Below are 19,841 nucleotides of genomic sequence, written 5' to 3'. Positions count from 1 at the left end.
CCCCTCTCCCCCCCTCTCAAATCCTTCTCAAATCTTGCAAATCCGGAGTATTTGACCGTGGATTTCGAAGCCAACCCCTCCCTTAAGGTAATCTCCTCCCATCCCCTCGTTTTCATCCATAGGAATTGTCACATTTGCTCAAATATTGCTAGTTTGGGGGAAACCCTAGTTTTGACTTGGATTTGCAAATTTGTGTTGAATGATGTTATGTTTCTTTGCTAACTTGGGTTGGTTAAGCTTCCATAGTATGCTAGAGTTAGGGTTATGTGTGTTTGATGTTGGTGTTAGGGTTATGCTATGGTTATGGTTGTTTTATATGTTGGGGCATATGTGTGCAAATATTTTTCTTAAGTATTTACTTGATATATGTGTGTTTTTGATTATTGTAGGGATGGGGAGAACATGTGTTTATGTTCATCATGTGGATAGAGAGGCCTTTTTGAAAGGCAATGTTGAGACGGACACGAATGAGCTTGACATGGTGTTTGAGAGTAGTCCTAGCTATGCGGAGCTTTTGGAACAAGTGAGGAAAGATTTGAATTGGATGGACCCAAGTGACGTTGTTGAGTTCGAGGGAAGGCATAATGTTGGTTTTGGAATGCATATCCGTTGGAAGACAATGCGTGTGAACTCCGAGCAACGTTGGGTTGCATACAAGGAGACAGTTGCCGAATCTCTAGACAAGGCTCTTGAGTTATTTGTCTCCAAGAAGGTTGAGTCTACTTTGAATTTAGACTTGAACCGGAACCCCTCCCCGTTGGTTGCTAGCACTCCCCCACCCATGAACCAAGATCAAATGAGTGAACCTCAATTCACGCAACAAGATTGGCCAACATTGAGCCCGACTCCAAACAACCAAAATGAAGGTTTTGAAGAGGAGAATGATGAGTACGAGGAGGATGACAACGAAGTTGACCTCCATGACAACAATGTGGGTGATCTCGACCAATATCATGTGCAAGAGACAATGGATCAATCCATCCCTTTTTCCCGTGCATATGCATCAGACTCGGATGACGATGGTCCCGATGAAGAAGTTGATGAGGAGGGGTTCACGCCGAAGGAGGCCGAAGCATTCAAGAAGGTATTCGGGCGGGACCACAAGACACCATTGTTCAAGGATCTTAGTCTCGCGGATGAAGCCATTGTGGATGGTGGAAAATGCATATCTCTTGGAGCTAGGCCAAGTTCTCACCGTGATTTGGAAGACGGCAAGAACGGGATATATCCCGGTTGTGAGTTTCAATCCTTCTTGGAATTGAAGATGTGGCTCGACAACTACTCGGTTACACATTATCGTCCACATAAAGTGGCCAACTCGGATGTTAATGTGCGTTACACGGTCAAATGTGAAGTGCCAACATGTCCATGGATTGTGCGTGCAAGGCCATGGAAAGGAGGTCCCACTTGGCGCATAGTGAGTTGTCTACCAACTCACATGTGCCGGCACAAGAATGCGGATGGCAAGCTTGTGCACCAACAACAAAGACAACTCACGTCCGAGTTCATTGCTTACAGGCTGTCCAACCAAATATCCACACTTCCAATAATGAGCATCAAGAGTGTCATTGACCTTGTGAGAGCCATCTTTCATTACAAGGTGAAGTACGGCAAGGCATGGAAGGCGAAGCAAGCCGCATTCAAGATGTTGTATGGCAATTGGGAGGAAGCATACAACCGACTCCCTAGGTTGTTGTTAGCTATGGCCGCCACAAACCCAGGCATGGTTCACGTGGTTGAGCCTCATGGGCACCAAACTTTGATTCACAACGGGAGGACCGTCCGAGTATTTGGCCGTGCATTTTGGGCCTTTGAGCAATGTGTGAGGGCTTTTGAGCATTGTCGGCCCGTCATCGCCATTGATGGCACATTCTTGACCGGACAATACAAGGTCACTTTATTGGTTGCAATAGCAAGTGATGCCAATAATCGGGTGTTGCCTTTGGCTTTCGCTTTGGTTGAGGTGGAGAATAATGATAACTGGGAGTGGTTCTTGCGTCAACTGAGAACAAGGGTATTACCGGCTGAAAGGGAAATTTGTGTCATATCGGATCGCCATGCTGGAATTCTAAATGCGGTGGTGATTGACATTCCTGGACATAGAAAGTTGCATCATCGATGGTGCATGAGGCACTTTTGTGCAAACTTCTATAGGGCATGTGGTATCAAGGAGTTGGCCGATGATCTTCAGGATTGTTGTCTCTCTTTCACCAACAAGCGGTTTTCCACATTGTTCAATGCATTGCTCAGACACAAGAAACTTGACCCCGGCGGTCAGGAGTTTCTCAATAAGAACATTGCCGAAAGGAATATGTGGGCACGTGCTTTCGATGAAGATGGCCGGAGGTACGGTCAAATGACAAGCAATATGGCAGAATGCTTCAATAAGGTGCTCAAGGGTGTACGTGCATTACCCGTGACGGCAATAGTTCAATACACATTTGACAAGATGAATGAATACTTTTTGAAGCACTCAATGGAGACTGATAAGCAGATTGCTGGTGAGAACAAGGATAAGCACAAGTACAATTTCCCACCAAAGGTTGAAGAATGGTTGGAATTTCAATCACGAAAGGCAGACTCCGAAGAAGCTGTTCTATATGACGACAACGAGTGGAAGTATGAGGTGAAAGAGCCCGGAGGAACCACAAATGATGGCCGCCAACACGAAGGCCGGGCTTTCAAGGTCTCCCTAACACAGTGTGATTGCATCTGCATGAGGCCGTCTTTGCTTCATCTCCCATGCTCGCACTTGTTAAATGCATCCCGGGTTAGGAATGTGGACGTCAATCACCCTCTAACCATGAGGGAGTCCGAGTTCTCAATCATGACGGTAAAGAAGACATGGACTCCACGGTTCCAGCCATACTTGGACCAATCACAATGGCCGGAGTATCATGGAGTTCAACTATGGCCGGACCCGGAATTGAAGGTCGTTAGCCGGGGAAGACGTAAGACTAAGCGTCTTAGAGGTGACATGGACGGATGGGGCCGTGGTGGCGGTGGAGAATACGGCACCGGCCAATTCCAAGAGCCTCGTGATGAATCCCGTTGTGGGGGCTGCAGTAATGGGGGACACAACACAAGAACTTGTCCCAAACCAAGAAAGAGATCAAAGAAAAATGGTTCAAGCACAAGCCAAGCAAATGATAGCCAACCAAGTGAACCAAGGGGTAGCCAACCAAGTCAAACAAGTGGTGGAGTGCCAAACCACTCAAATCAAACAAGTCAACGAGGAACTAGGCAACAAAGAGGGAGTCAACTTGGTCTTAGAAGAGGTCGTGGTGGTGGTAGAGGCCGTGGTGAAGGTCTTGGCCGTGGTGATGGTTCTGGCCGTGGTGGTGGTAGAGGCCGTGGTGATGGTCTTGGCCGTGGTGATGGTCTTGGCCGTGGTGGTGGTAGAGGTTGTGGTGATGGTCTTGGCCGTGGTGCTGGTAGAGGCCGTGGTGGTGGTGGTGGTAGAGGCCGTGGTGGTGGTGGTAGAGGCCGCGGTGGTGGTGGTGTAGGCCGTGGTGCTGGTGGAGGCCGTGGTGGTGATCTTGGCCTTGGCGGCGGCCGTAGTGGAGGAATGTTCTCTTGGCTCAATGGACCATTGCCGTATGTGTCTTACTATGATCTTGTTCTTTTGGCTCAATGCTTGTGTTGTCATTTTGTATTGTGTGACTAACTATTATATTGCCATTTTCGTAGGTATGGAAACAATGAAGGGGGTGGAGGACACGGAGGGGGAAGGTGAGAAGCCTTGGTGGTGCGAGGAGGGAGAAGAATAAGAAGAAGAAGAGAGGAAGAAGAAGAAACTACATGGAGACACTATGTGTGTATGACTATGTGTGTGTGACTATGTGAGGGGACTAATATTTCCGTGTATGACTATGTGAGACCCTATGTGATTTGGACAAGTATATGTGCTATGTGTGTATGAGTATGTGATTTGGACTAGTATTTCTGTGTTTTGGATGTGATTATGTGGCATCTTTATGAATCACAAAACAAAAAAAAACAGTAGGTATTTGAAAACATCAGTTAGTGCAGCGCCGAAGGGCAAGGCGCTGCACTGTGTAGTGTGCCGCCCAACGGGTAGGCGCTGCACACTGACTTAGCAGTTTTTGGGGTGGAAAAGCTACTGGAATGCTCCTGGTGCTCTCTGGACTGGCATGTCCAGGCGTGCAGCGCCTAAGGTCAAGGCGCCACACTACACAATGCAGCGGCTTGCCCTTAGGCGCTGCACACATGGACATGCCAGTCTAGAGAGCATCATGACCATTCCAGTAGGTTTTGCACCCCCAAAAACTGCTAAGTCTGTGTGCAGCGCCGAAGGTCAGGGCGCCACACTACACAGTGCAGCGCCTTGGCCTTGGGCGCTGCACTGTTAGGTGCAGCGCCTAGCCTTTAGGCGCTGCACACTGACTTAGCAGTTTTCGGGGTCGTAAAGCTACTGGAACGCTCCTGGTGCTCTCTGGACTGGCATGTCCAGGTGTGCAGCGCCTAAGGGCAAGGCGCTGCACTGTATAGTGTGGCGCCTTTCTCTTGGGCGCTGCACATCTGGACATTTATTAGGCTGCACCAGCTCCCTCCCACCCATCCTCACCCCACACACCCCCACCCTCAACACAAACCCAAAGCTCAGTGCCTCCCCTCTGCCCTCCTCTCTCCCCCTCTCAAATCCTTCTCAGATCTGGAGTATTTGACCGTGGATTTCGAAGCCAATCCCCTCCCTAAAGGTAAACTCCTTCGATCCCCTCGTTTTCATCCATAGGAATTGTCACATTTGTTCAGATCTTGCTAGTGTGGGGGAAACCCTAGTTTTTGATAGGATTTGGAAATTTTTGTTTCTTTGCTAATTTGGTATGGTTAGGCTTTCATAGTATGCTAGGGTTAGGGTTATGTGTGTTTGATGTTGGTGTTAGGGTTATGTTGGTCTTAGGGTTGTGTTCATTGTTAAGTGGGGGTTAGGGTTGACCAATAATTCTCTGTTTTGTAGGCATGGCTTCATCCGGTTCCATGACGAGGCCACCGTGTGCTAACCAAGAAGACATGTCGAACAAGTGGGAGGACGCATCTTTGGACAAGGTGAAGGAGAAAGATGTCAACATCCCGCAATGTTGGTGTGGAGATGTTTGCAAGGTGAAGGTGTCCACCGACCGAAAGAAAGCATGGACGGAAGGGCGGAGATATTTTGTATGCCCGAACTATGCTTATGATCGTGCACTTCCAACTAACGCCTATGACCAACCACCGGTAAGCTCGAGAAGTAAAATGTTACTCTGAAATGTGTGTCAACACTAACAACAAATTTATGCAGTCACCGCCTCCTCTATGCAAGTACTTCACGTGGATAGATCTTGAAGTGCCAGAAGATGTGAAAGAGGACCAATACGCAGATTGTCTTAGGCGGCAACGAAGGTTCGAAGAATCGTTTCGAAGGGGCTTGGAGGAAGAGCGTCGTCAGAAGGAGAGGATGGAGCGGAAGAAACGAGAGGAGGAGAGGGCACGCCAAGCGAAACTTGCTCGTGAGGAGGAGAGGGCAAGAAAGCTTGCAAAGGCTCGCGAGGCGCAAGAGGAGGACTCGACACGTGACAAGAAGGGGAAATGGCCTCGCTCTACTCAGTAGGGACTTCGCTTCGGTGCACTCCTCGTCAACTATCTTCTAATGAATGTGTCGTGAAGTTGTGAGGGCATGTGAGATGTTGGTGAACTATCTTCTAGGGCAAGCTGCCATTTGTCATTTGTAATGAATGTGTCGTGAACCATGTCGTACTAATGTTTGAATTATCTTAAGTTATGAACATCGTCGGCATAAAATTTGTGTTTGTTCATATTGCTGTGATGCTGCAGTCATTGTAAGTATTATGGATGTAGTGGGAGTAGCCATGGGAGTAACTGTTGGCTTTCTGGATAGCCATGGCAGTAGTGCAGCGCCTAAGGGTAGGGCGCTGCACTATACAGTGCAGCGCCTAACAGTTGGGCGCCACACAGTACAGTGCAGCGCCTAAACGTTGGGCGCTGCAGTGTTGCTATAAGCAAAACTGCAGAAACAGATGCCATTTTGGGTGGGGTGCAGCAGCACTCAAATAACTAAAACATCAATAAAAGTACTATAAACTGGACATGCTAAGCAAAGAGAACTAATAACTTGAACATCACATCATTTAAGACAATTCAAGTTTGCTTCAAGTTTGCAAACACAAATACCATAACATAACCTCACAAGTTAATCAACCTCACAAGTTCACAAGTTCATCATATAACATAACCTCACAAGTTCATCAACCTAACACAAAGCACTAATGCCTTCCACGCGTGTTCCTGGTGCCACGCCTGTAGGTAATCTTCTTCTTCTTAGGAGCACGAGGCTCCTCTTCGTGCACTTCCTCCTCCGCCTACGGCTCCGCCTCCGCCTCCTCCTCCGCCTCATCATCCAAGCTAGCCATCCGCGAGGTCCCTACGACCACCTTTGGGTTGCCTCTGTTGTCATAGTCGTTGGGCGTGTACTGGCGTCTGGGCTGCCTAGGCTTGAACACATATGCGGACCGAGCTTGAGCGTCCGCCAATAACATGTCATCATCAAGCTCATGGCCCTATCACAGAACGAAACAATATGGTCAAGGCCGGTGTCGTAATCAAGTGAGAATCACATCTAAAGGCTTAGTCATACCTCTTGGGTGAGCGCACCCTCATCATCCATATAAGCATAGGAGGAACTCACATCGTCCCCCTCATGGTGAGATGCGGGGTCTGATGGTGTACCAGACCTAGAGGCAGATGGTGATTCATATTCAGGATCACGGCAACCGAGTAAGTTCGATAACCGCCTTAACTTCTTGGCCTGACGCTGTAACATGAACAAGTGTGTAACATATCAAACTTCGCAACATAGACTGGCTCTCATAGTGAATGCGATATGTACCTTGAGGAATGCTCGTAGTGAACCATCATCATTGCCAGTTCCAACCGGTGTCTTCTCCAGAATAGACTGGCTCTCATCAGCTGCTTTCTTGATCTCGATGCGCTAAGGATGAGAAAGAATGAATGTGTTAGCCATTCAAACATGTGTAATACGGTCAACGGGAAAGTAAAGAACGGGACACTTTACCACATAGTTAATCACCGGAACAGCAGGCACTCCTTGCCCTTTCCTGACATCTCTGTTGTACTTCCCCTTTGCTAGATCCTCATAGTTTACTGGTTCTTCAAGAATATCCTCATTATATGCCGGCGGCAATATCTCAACTCGAGTAGTTCCAATAAACCATCGTACGTAGTTATCAAAAGCTTGTTGGTTGTGCTCACGAAGCGGGGCGCGTGCAGTGCTACGAGCTTGCTCCACAGAAAGCTGGAAGCGGGTAACATACGAAGCATGATGCTTGTCCCAGTCCTTTATCTTCCGCTGCCTTCTCCTGTCCAACCTGCGTGGTATAAAACCAAGCATTAGCACAATAAAAGGAGTCCCGATGCTTAGACAATACGCAGACATGCTCTCTTACCTATGAAGTGCTTTGTCCGTGTCCACCCAGTCCGGCGGGTGAGGTTGGAACAGACCAAACTGACGATAAACGTGATGCGGCAAATGAAACTCAACCGCCCAGTTGCATATCAATGGGCACCGCATAAGCCAGAGATCCTTATCCCGCAAGCACATCGGGTTGAGGCGGAACTCCTCGGTGTACCCAAGCTCTCACCCGCGCCATATGGCTGCCATTCCATCTATGAAACAGGGCAACAATGCAAATTTGATGACTATGTTTCAAGCAAGCATGAGAAAGGACAATGCAAATTTGAGGACTGAAGTAATGACCTCCTTACCTGCTCAGGCGTAATCGTGTCCAACTCGGCAATGTACTTTTGGTACATGAGATTGACATCGTTCGTCATCTCGAAAACGATATCCCACTTGCAAGCCCATGTGGGGCGCCGTAATTCATCATGTTCATCTGCATACCAAGGATCAAACCTGACGCTCTTCGGGCGTCCAACAGGCAGACGCTCCCAGCTCCATACAGAAAGTAGAAGCAGATTACCACCAATGCCTGCACTATCTGTGATCCTGCAACACGCATCGTCCAGCTACATATGAAAGAAAAAAACAATGTTAACTTGACAGCAAGCTTGCATTGCTAATGAAGAAATGAGTTGATCACAAAACAGACCAACTACCTGTCGGTACAAGTAGGCAAGAGTCGCTGAACCCCAGCTCCATTTGCTATCGAAGACGGTCAACGCCTTCAGCCACATCCATGGAGCGTTCTTGCTAGTGGAGTCAGGAAACAAAGTCCTCGACACAACGTACCACATATACACACGAGCATGTGTCTGGATCACATCATCAGTGGCATCCGGAGGGCACGTCGCAAAGTTATTTTGAATCCACGTGAAAGCAGCTCCAGCTGCTTTCCTTTCCCTCTTCTTCTTCTCTTCTCCCTCCTCTACATCAGCCTCAGCCTCGGTAGGAGCCATACCGATTAGAGCAATCATCTGCTCGCGCCACCCATCAGAATCGGTGCTCATACAGAGAGGCCTCCCGTCGATAGCAAGACCGGTGATCAACGCGACATCCTCGAGCGTCACGGTCATCTCCCCAGTCCGAACATGGAAACTGTGCGTCTCCGGCCTCCATCGATCAACAAGAGCAGACACCAGTGGAGCGTTCAGATTCGGCGTGGACCGGCTGACCAACAGAATCCACGGGAGTAGTCCTGCCTGCTTGATGTACGGTGTGTACCGCTCTTCGTAAGGCATGGCAGGACCAGAGACCCCGTGATACCGAATCTTCAGAGGTTCAAGCTTCTGCAAAAAAAAGAATGACAAATCTTAGGGCATGTAAATTTCAACTAAAGGCAAATTTGCAAAAGATTTAGAGTACTCATTATTACCTTATCCTTCTCGCGCATCATGTAGGACCGGTGTTGCACGTCGTAGACATCGTCCAGAAGCCAAACCATCCTTACAATTTCAAACAATAAACATACATGAGTTCATCTCAAATATCGGAAAACACTCAACATCTAATATATATCTAAAAAAACTCAACATCTCACATATAGCTACAAAACTCAACATCTCATAATCATCTACAAAACTAGGCATCTCATATATATCTAAAAAAATAAACAATCTAGGTTTAACTAACAAGAATCATATACTACCGGATATGACTACACATCCTCCCTCACAACACCGAAAGAGTTTCCACCTAACGAATGAACACTGGATATGAACACCGGATATGAACACCGGATATGACTACACGTCCTCCATCACAACAAGAATCATATACTACCGGATATGACTACCAATTCTTTTGGTTGCAATGAATGTGTGCTCATTCTGAAACACCGAAAGCCTGCCTTGACCACATTTGAACAATAGCATTGTTTCCTTGTCGGCTCTCTGCATACTTGCCATTGATGAGAAAAGGATTCCACATTTGAAGGTCAGACCAGGAAATGGCTCCTGAGATGGATGACTTATCATCTCCAATTGCAATATTACATCAAAAAACTTAATCTGGAACACCGAAAGATCCAATCCAAGCAAAACTAAGTTTCCACCTAATCTTGGGCAAATCCCTAAAATTGGAACGATTTTACGGAGGAAAAGAAAGGGAACGGAGGAGTTTACGTACTAGGAAGGATTGGAGATCGAAACCAGGCCTCAAAACTTCAAATCTGAGAGGGGGTGTGGGGGGGATCCGAAGGGGGCGGCGCCGCCGCCGCTCTCTGTGACAACAGAGCAACTGGAAGAACTGCCTGGGAGGGTCTGGCCCGATGCGGGCTAAGTCAACGTGCAGCGCCTAAGACACGGGCGCTGCAAAATACACAGTGCGGCGCCTAAGTCTTAGGCGCTGCAGTGCTGTCTGTGGGGCCGCAACTGGACCAGGGCTGCCACGCTGGCAGGATGTGCAACGCCTAAGTGATGGGCGCTGCACAGTAGGGTGCGGCGCCCAGCTGTCGGGCGCCACACGAAAGGGTCAGCAGAGTGATTTTTTTTTGAAAGCAGGTCAGTTTGTGAATTGATTTCTGCCTCAGGTCAAATATGTGATTTCTGCCCCGACGCGCTTGCTCCAGCCCAGACGGGGGTAGAGGCGAAGGGAAGCATGAGAGATAGCGCGGGCCTTGCCCAAAAATGCCATGCGCTGCTCCAAGCCGCACCAGACCAGATGCAACCAAGCAGCGAGGAAATGGAGGTGAAAACCAACGCACCACTTGCGATCCCCATTGTACAATAGTAGTACAAACTAAACTACGGCCCTCTGATGCACGATTATTCTGTTGTAACTGTGCCCACACTGGGTAATAATGTAGCTTGTGTATTGCAGCCTGTGTAGCGACAGTGATGGGCTCCAACGGATTAACAGTTATAAGACCGCTGATTTTTTATGCAAGTATAAACCGAATAGTTAGGTGTTTCCAAAATCATGTGCAACTTTAGTTTTAGAAATGTGCGACCAAGCAACTGTAAATTAACCCAAAGCCTAAATTTTGATGCTTTTTTGATGTTTTTGATGCTTTTTTTTTTCTTTTTTTCTAACTCAATGTAACAGCAATGTGTAGCTTGGTCAACATAGAAATGACAATTTCTAAATTCTCGGATGGCTTAGAAATGGAGCAGTAAATATGTTTTCTTCAAAACAATAAAGCTTGCTGGATACAGTAGGAAAAATGAAGGGGGCATTTCAGGTTCATTTCTGGTCTATTCAGGGTGGAATGTAGAGCCATTTGCATCAGCAATCTACAGTGGTTGTAAAGAGATTAAAATTTTGCTACAACACTCCCCACAAAAAGAAAAACTTTTGCTACAACAGAAATCTTCAATTACAGCACACATGCTTCCCCCCTCCATGCAGTGGGGCAAATGATCGCCCTGCACAAGAACTATGAGCTGCTACAGAGGGGTGGGCGCACCAACTATTTGGCCTCCATCCAAATGAGCACCACGTCTGGGTGAACGGCCAATATTTTGGCAGCACGTCTCGGAGCAATAATCCAAACAGCCCGATATATCTCCTGCCTGCAGCTTATGAAAATGTTGGGAAGCGTATCTACCAACCGTACGAGTCCACGTATACTTGCAATGCACGGTTAAGGTTGTTACAATCATACTCCCTCTGTCTCAAAATAAGTGTCACAACTTCGCACTAATTTTAGTAAAAAGTTGTACTAAAGCTGAGACACTTATTTTGGGACGGAGGGACTATCATACAAATTGCACTCCAAGTTTATCTACATGTCAGAGGCGGGTAGAACCCTAACCAACATAAGTATCTATAGATATCTTAACAAAGCTCCCACCAGCCAGTGCCATACTTCTTTGCAAGATGTGGCAGAAGAACCATCTTCTTAACTGCAAGGTCAATCAATACAAGTTACACATTTACAGTGAGTCAGAAGAGATATTTTTTAACCAGCAAGTCAAAGGAGATTTAGGAAAAAATAAGGGCATGGTGTTTGGGAGTATTTTCTTACAAGCTGGTTTGAGATTTTTCTTTTCGTGGGGGGGCTTGAGATTTCCTAACATGTACTATTTGTGAAAAACTAAACTGACCATAACCACGGTTTGCTCAAGGTATTCACAGTGTACATATGGAGATTACCAGCTTCAGAATCGAAGGAGTCAAAACTCTGGATGTCAGGTATATGCTCAACAATGTCACTGTCATCCGCATGCAGCCTATCCATGAACTCCTTTCGCATATCTGTTAGAACCATCTTCTGTAGTGTCTTAATGTGCTTGATGCCTCGAGGCACTATCTTCAGACTCTTTAGACCAACAATCTCCAAAGTATGTAGAACCTTCATTGTGCCTTCCTCAATCTCAATCGAATTTAAACGTTCCATGTCAACTAATGCAAGAGAACTGAGCTTGGGAAACCATCCTGCACGAAATGTTAATTGTTCCCCATCATAAGTTCTGCAAAGATTCAGATACACTAGATTCAGCGTGTGAGCAAAGGAGTTAATAGGATCTTTCTTCAGACAAGAACAATCAAGTTTCAACGCAGCGAGCTTCTCAAAACTTGCAAAGATCTGCGGGAGCACTCCCTCATACAACCTCCCTCTCAACCAGAAAAACTTTAGATTTTGCAAGGGCTTTATCTTTATCAGATTAAGAACCTCATCCTTGCTGTTTGCAAAAATAACCAACCTACTGAGGCTAGGCATCCTGGCCAAGGAGTCCCATAACTCTGCAATGTAGTTTTGACGCATTTTCATTATAGCCAAACTTCTCATCAGTGTCAACTCACCGAGCTGCGTAAGTAGGTTTTTGTTGGCTGAAACAGATTGTAAGCTTTGCAGATTCTTTAGACGGCAAATATTGCCAGGGATATTTGTAGCAGAAAAGCAGTCAAATATCCTTTCTTGAAAATCATGGAGCATGTATACATACAGATGCCTCAATTTAGTCAGGTTTGTTATTTCCCATGGCAGCTGCTCCACATAGGTGAACCGCAGGTCCAAAACTTGTAGGTTCGTAAGTTTACCGAGCGATGCTGGTATATGCTTAACCTTTGTGTGAGCTAAATCCAAATAGTGCAAATTAAGCAAGTCTGGGACAACAGCCGGCACTTGATGAATGTTAGCAAACCTTAGACACAGGACACGGATCAGTCTGAAATTTGATGAAATGTCATATATCCAAGAGGATGCAACTTGTGTGTCAAATAAGATTAAAGATCGGATCCGTGACGCTGCAGCAAGCTTTAGAGACCGAGCATGCTTCTGAACAAACAAGCGGCGGACTTCAGAGTTAACCTGGGTTATACCAGGGTCACCGTATACGACAGCAAACTTCTCTCTGTTTGCAACAATCAGACATGCATCGCGCAGAAGGTCATGCATTTGAAATGAGCTAGCTCTTCCATGAACATTCCTTTCTGCAACTTCAAGAAGAGAACGACGAGTGAGCTCCTTTAGGTAACACTCAGCAACTTCCTCCATTGTTGTCCCGGCACCTCTTTCCTCAACAAGACCTTCTGCGACCCAAAGCCTGCAGATCCATCTTCTTTTAACCTTGTAGTCTTCAGGGAAAGGGCTGCAGTATAGGAAGCAATTCTTTAAATGACTTGGGAGATCATTCAAGCTGAGATTCAGAACACTCACAATCCAACTGAGCTCTGGATTGTTAGCTAGTTGCCAGCTAAGTTGGTTGTGGAGAGAACTCCACTCTTGCTCCTCTAGTTCTCGGTACGACAAAAGGCTCCCAACTGCGACGATAGCCAGTGGAAGTCCTTGGCACTTTTTCACAATTTTCTCTGCCCAAAGCCTCAGATTTAGTGGACATATTTTGTCTTCTAATCTACGGAATGCCTTTTGACAGAATAGGTGCCATGCTTCAGCATAAGGAAGAACTTTAAGCTCCACAACAAATCCGTCGTTTGCTAAGGAAGCAACATCCTTTTTGCGAGTTGTCACTAGCACTCTACTTCCATGATTATTTATTACAAGTGCACGCTTCAAAAATAACCAGTCATCTCTATCCCATACATCATCCAAGACAACCAGATATTTCTTGTCCTGTAGGTAGCTCTGAAGTTCCTCGATTAGTCTTACACGACTCATAGTCTCGATACCACTGGCCATGTAGGCTCTTTGGTCCATCAGTTGCTTCATGATTTGCCTCAGTAGGTCTTCAACTAGATAATTCTGAGATAAAGTCACCCACACATGACAGTCAAACATTCTGATAATCTGTTGATTTTTGTAGATACTGCTTGCTATGGTTGTTTTTCCTAGACCTCCCATGCCAAGGATGGACATGATCAATCGGTCTTGTCGCTCTGTGAGTAGCCATTGTGTCAACATACTTATTTCACTGGCATTGCCCACTAACTCAGTATCATCAGATAGATAAGAAGAATCTGATAGAGAGAGCTGCCTGGCATATTGTAGTGTGCTACTCCTGCCCGGTTCTCGTACAGAAATTCCATAACGATCTTTCATTGTAGTGAGCCGCTGAATTCGAGCTTCTACTTGATCAATCTGGCTTGACAGGTTCCGCCATGCTGCAAAGCTCTTAGCCTGATGGAATTTCCTCTTGAAGAATCTGTCTATGCCCGCAGCTTGCGAAGTGAGGAAAGTATACTCGTCAATGATATCTTCTACCTGATGGGCAACATCTCTAACTTGGTCCAGCCAGGCATCAAATGTCTTGTCACCAACATTCTGTGCGCTAACCTGGCCAATAAATGCCTTTAGAATCATGAACTCGCCCTCGATCTGTTTCATGCCATGCTCGAAATCCGTCAGAACCGATGCTGCCTCCACTACCTCTGTGCTCAGCTTCTCTGACGCCGCTCCTCCGAGGGAGAGAGCAATTTTTCTGAGAACAAGAAATAGGGTGTCTGCCATGTGTGCTCCACTCAAAATGTTAGCACAGCAGACTAGCACGACATCATTGAAGAAGCTTCATGTCAATGCAGATCTGCAATCATTTGGAGTAAATTGAAATGACAGAATCAGTCATGACATCGTATGGCTGCAGGGATAAGCATCACAGGTCACTGCAAAGGCCAGCCACAGTTACCTGTTCCTGGAATTCTCCATGTGACAATCATGTGTAGGATGGATGAACTGCTAGTGAATTTATCTTCTCGGCAGCCTGTTTTGCAAGAGTAACAACAGATGAGCACAGAATATGATTGTGTCTGACACTAGAAATAGCGGCTAAGCTAGTAAGATATCACTGTTATCACAACATAGGTGTACTGTACTACTACGTGTCGTGTGAAGCATGTCAGAAGAGGGAGCTGCACGATCATGCATGAATTAGCCACATGCTCGAGTGTTTCATTATAGTGTGGCTTTTACTTATGAAGTTTGCCCATGCATCTCAGTTTTTCTTTCTTTCTTTCTTTATGAAAACAGGGATCCCTCCAATTTCTATTGTAAGAAACCAGCTAGTAGCTACAAGGAAAATAGGAACAGAAAGGAGTTCCAGCTCTTCCTCTGGACTGTAGGAAAGCATCACATCTACTAACTATCTAAGCATAGCTATGTTGGGCAGAAGTCTGTAGTAACTAACTACGTATTATTCAGTTTAATATATGATGCTCTCTCTTGAAAAAAAGACCACTGGTACATGCCGCCAATTGTGGTGGTGATCGAAGAAGAAAGCAAGTAGCGGATGCATCATCCCCGTGAAGTGGACGAACTCTCCAGTCTGGAAGTCTCCACGATACGAAAAGTCAAAACTTTAGACCAGGTACACTGAAATAGTCATGTCAGCTGTTTTGACTGACCGTGCGTGGACTTAGTTTCAGATGTCCCGGCGCGTTAGATCTGCCCAAAACAAGATGATCCAGGATGCTACGGCAAACGATTCCATGTCTCGCCGAGACATTCGGAAGGAAGAGAAGGGGAATTTTGTGGGCTGATTTGGCGGCCGGGGAGCATAGACGAGGCGAAGAGATTACCGCCGGGGAGAAACGACGGAGCAAGGCTCGCGAGTTCGCCGCCTCTCGCGCTCGCCGGCGCCGAAGAGGCCGCTCCTTGACCCCTCTCGTCTCTAGTGTGAGGCTAGGGCGCGGGGATGGTGGTGCCGCGCTGCCGCTGAGAATGCGAGGACGAGGCGATGCAGCGTTGCCGGTCGCCGCATTCACACTAGCCTGCCTTCGGGGTTGACTGAGCCACCTGCTCCAATAGGTGTATTTTGAATTTTGACCCGAATTTTTCAGGGGTTGTCAGCATATGTGTGGTGAACATTCATGATTTTTTCAGAATTTTTTAAAAAATGTTTTAAATTTGAGATTTTTAAGTTGGTATCATGGGAGCATGTGAGGGTGGGTATCATTGGATATTTTCCACTGCTCCAACAATTTCTTTTTCGAGACCAACCCGGGCTAGGCTAGCCTGTTGGCATTTTTTTATAGAAGAAAACTCCGTGAGCACAAAGCGCTCGAGCCGAGATTTGAACACTGGTGGACTGGCTGCGAACTCCCGCGCCTTGCTAACTGAGCTACGCTCCGTTCTCACTGCTCCAACAATGAACTCCATTAGACTGTGCACATGGTGCTTTGATTTAAATGATTTTATAGGAATTTCAGTGGATTATACTATACACAAATGTAAGACGTAGAATTGCATAAATGTCTTGTACAATACACTCTCTATAAATAAATATGAGAGCGTTTAGATTACTTCTAAAACACTTCTATATTTTTTTACGGAAGGAGTATTTAGGAAGAGAGGAAAAAGAATCTAAGGACTTAAGAGGCTCTCTTTTTTCAAGGGAATCTAAGGAGGTTCTTTGATCCATAGGGTTCCTAAATATTCCCTTGCACTATGTTTCATAGAAAATTTAACATCCACTCAAATATCTATGAAAGATTCATTTGTTCCGTTACGCAATCAAACGAACCAAAGTTATGTAGGGTTCAAATGGACATGACATGTAGATTATGTAGGGTTTAAACGCACTTGGTCAGCCAAGCGTCAGTGTCGTCCTAGTCGCAAAGCCACGAGAGGACGGATGGTCCTGGTGCGCAGCAGGGAGGTCGTGCTCATAGGCGAGGTGATAGCAGCAGAGAGCATGAGCGTCGGCAACTCGCCGGCCGTTCTGAGTGTGCCCGCGTGGAAGGCAGCCAACCGTTGGCGCCACCGTCGCCCCGCGACACGCCTTGACCTCAAAATCGACAACGCAAGGGGGTGATAGAGCTCGTCGTGACGAATGGGGATAGGGATTGAGAGAACAAGAAGATGGGAGCAGGGACGGAGCTCTAGTATTGACACTGGTGTCAACTGTGATTTTTAGAATTTCTTTGCTAAATTTGCACTCACAAGTGTTAATTTGGGAAGATGACACCATTGCTATGGAGCTGAGCTGTACGATCTTCTATGTAACTTTGCCCTAGACGTGTGGGGGGTGGAGGGGTATAAGGTCCATTCTTTCGCGCATATGCTAATTTTTGGATCTGATGTTCAAGATTCATGCGTCTCATTCACTGAGAATTATAAAAATCTGACGTTCGTCAGCTAACATCTTTCTAACCAGCTTGCAAGGCTATATGCAGCTTAGAATAGACTTTTTTTCAACATAGTACAATCGTAGACGCTCACATACGCGTAAATTACACTCATCCATATAGGGCGTGTTTGATTGCCTGCATGAGGCCCAATCAGGACCACGTGGAAAGAATCCGGTCTATTTGGTTGCCTGCTTTTACTGTTCAGTCTGCATGGCACAAACCTTAAAAGCACTCCTGGGCCTGGCTCCCTGGAAACGCCCGAATCAGCAGTTTCTTCAGGGCCAGGCCCGAGCGGTGCACGTAGGCGGCGGCGGCGGCTGCACGCGCGCGACCATGCTTGAGAAGCTGCGTTGCTTCCCGAAGCGCCGGCAGTTATTAGCCTCACCGCCCCTCACCGCTCCCTCTCCACACTCTCCCAACTCTCACCGGCGACGGCGGACCGGAGGAGAGCAAGAAGACCACCTTACTCCATCACCTGGGCAGTGATACGTCTCCGTCGTATATATAATTTTTGATTGTTCCATGCCAATATTATTCACTTTCATATACTTTTTGGCAACTTTTTATACTATTTTTGGGACTAACATATTGATCCAGTGCCCAGTGCCAGTTCCTGTCTGTTGCATGTTTTTTGTTTCGCAGAAACCCAATATCAAATAGAGTCCAAACGGGATAAAAACGGACGGAGATTTTTTTTGGAATATTTATGATTTTCTGGAAGTAAAATCAACGCGAAACGGTATCCGAGGTGGGCACGAGGTAGGGGGGCGTGCCCTACCCCCCCAGGCGTGCCCCTGACCCTCGTGGTCCACCCGTAAGGCGGTTGATGCTCTTCTTTTTGCGCAAGAAAGATAATTATATGAGAAAGATCTGGGCGAAAGATTCACCCCAATCGCAGTTACAGATCTCCAGATATAAAGGAAACGATGAAGGGGTAGAACCTGCCAACGCAGAGAACGCAGAAACAGAGAGATAGATCCAATCTCGGAGGGGCTCTCGCCCCTCCCAAGCCATGGGAGCCAAGGACCAGAGGGGAAACCCTTCTCCCATCTAGGGAGAAGGTCAAGGAAGAAGAAGAAGAAGGGGGGCCCTCTCCCCCTTGCTTCCGGTGGCGCCGGAACGCCGCCAGGGACCATCATCATCACCGCGATCTTCACCAACACCTCCGCCATCTTCACCAACACCTCCATCACCTTCCCCCTTCTATATCCAGCGGTCCACTCTCCCGCAACCCGCTATACCCTCTACTTGAACATGGTGCTTTATGCTTCATATTATTATCCAATGATGTGTTGCCATCCTATGATGTTTGAGTAGATCTATTTTGTCCTAATGGCTATTTGATGATCGTGAGTGGTTTGAGCTGTATGTTTTATTATTGGTGCTGTCCTATGGTGCCCTCCGTGTCGCGCAAGCGTGAGGGATTCCCGCTGTAGGGTGTTGCAATACGTTCATGATTCGCTTATAGTGGGTTGGTGAGTGACTGAAACACAAACCCGAGTAAGAGGGATTGTTGCGTATGGGATAAAAGGGGACTTGATGCTTTAATGCTATGGTTGGGTTTTACCTTAATGAATCTTTAGTAGTTGTGGATGCTTGCTAGAGTTCCGATCATAAGTGCATATGATCCAAGTAGAGAAAGTATGTTAGCTTATGCCTCTCCCTCAAATAAAATTGCAATAATGATTACCAGTCTAGTTATCGATTGCCTAGGGACAAATAACTTTCTCGTGACAGCAAGCTCTTTACTTTTACTAATTTAGTTGTGTCTTTATCTAAACAGACCCTAGTTTATATTTACGCGTTCTTTACTTTCTTGCAAACCTATCCTTTCACACGTACAAAGTACTTCTAGTTTCATACTTGTTCTAGGTAAAGCAAACGTCAAGCGTGCGTAGAGTTGTATCGGTGGTCGATAGAACTTGAGGGAATATTTATTCTACCTTTAGATCCTCGTTGGGTTCGACACTCTTACTTATCGAAAACTGTTGCGATCCCCTATACTTGTGGGTTATCAAGACCTTTTTCTGGCGCCGTTGCCGGGGAGTCATAGCCTGGGGTGAATATTCTCGTGTGTGCTTGTTTGCTTTATCACTAAGTAATTTTTATTTGCTGTTCTTAGTTGTTCTCTATCTTTAGTTATGGATATGGAACGCAAAATACCAAAAAAATTAGTTGTACTTGCTACTCATGAGGATGGGGTAACTCCTAAAACCCTCGATTCTCATTATGCGAGAGATATTGTATACTACTTTGATAATCCTGAGAAAACCCCATTCAACTTTATAATGGGAGTAACGTTGGATCAACGTGAATACTTTAGGGATTATCGCTTAACACAAAAAGGGAAACTATTATGGGATCAAATTCATTTATTGAAGTGGTATGCTTGGAAACTATGCGTGGAGTATGATTATACTTGTTGCTCTAGGATGAATTCTCCGCACCTTCCCTTTTCATGCAAATTTAATGATAATGAAACCTTAGCTTCTTATGCTAATGGTATATATGATTACTATGATGTGGAACAAATAGAAGAATTTGTTGCTTTTATGGGTGCTTATGAAATTGAAGCTATGTGTAAATAGTTTGAGGATTATGATGATGTTGTTGATAGATCTGAAAATTTAGATATCCTCAAATATTGCTATGAGAATTATAAATACAATTATGAAATTGATGCACTTATTAAGAAAGTCTTCACTGTCCAAGAAGAGACTAATATTTTGCAGGAACCTATGGAAGAAGAAATTGATGAAACTATGAGCTCATTGGATGAAAAAGATGAGGAGGAGAGCGAAGAACAAGAGGAGGAAGAGCGGATTGATCACCCGTGCCCACCTTCTAATGAGAGTAACTCTTCAACTCATACATTGTTTAA

At 46.0% G+C, this 19,841-nt stretch overlaps 2 protein-coding genes across 3 annotated transcripts in view; both read right to left on the bottom strand.

Moving 5' to 3' along the window:
- LOC123158195 (ethylene-responsive transcription factor 1-like) overlaps positions 1-2,829 on the bottom strand; it is a 5,533-nt gene extending 2,704 nt beyond the window's left edge. Inside the window, exon 1 of the mRNA XM_044576279.1 lies at positions 2,803-2,829. Within this exon, the coding sequence (XP_044432214.1) occupies positions 2,803-2,829 (27 nt within the window). The remainder of the gene's footprint in view (positions 1-2,802) is intronic.
- An 8,231-nt stretch (positions 2,830-11,060) lies between these two features.
- On the bottom strand, positions 11,061-15,651 carry LOC123161183 (disease resistance protein RPM1). 2 transcript variants are annotated; one of them, XR_006480579.1, is made up of 4 exons: positions 15,410-15,651; positions 14,521-14,595; positions 11,463-14,418; positions 11,061-11,340 (listed from the first exon to the last, which is right to left on the bottom strand). XR_006480579.1 is itself a non-coding variant. In XM_044579030.1 (4 exons), the coding sequence occupies exons 3-4, from the start codon at positions 14,343-14,345 to the stop codon at positions 11,273-11,275; spliced, it is 2,823 nt and encodes a 940-aa protein (XP_044434965.1). In that variant the 5' UTR covers positions 14,346-14,418; positions 14,521-14,595; positions 15,410-15,651; the 3' UTR covers positions 11,061-11,272. The 2 variants fall into 2 exon arrangements, 1 of the variants encoding a protein (XP_044434965.1); XM_044579030.1 differs by having other exon boundaries at positions 11,591-14,418.
- Between the last annotated feature and the right edge of the window lie 4,190 nt (positions 15,652-19,841).

This window comes from Triticum aestivum, chromosome 7B (assembly GCF_018294505.1).
Source record: "Triticum aestivum cultivar Chinese Spring chromosome 7B, IWGSC CS RefSeq v2.1, whole genome shotgun sequence".
NCBI lineage: Eukaryota > Viridiplantae > Streptophyta > Magnoliopsida > Poales > Poaceae > Triticum > Triticum aestivum.
This window is presented reverse-complemented; position numbering and strand designations above follow the sequence as displayed.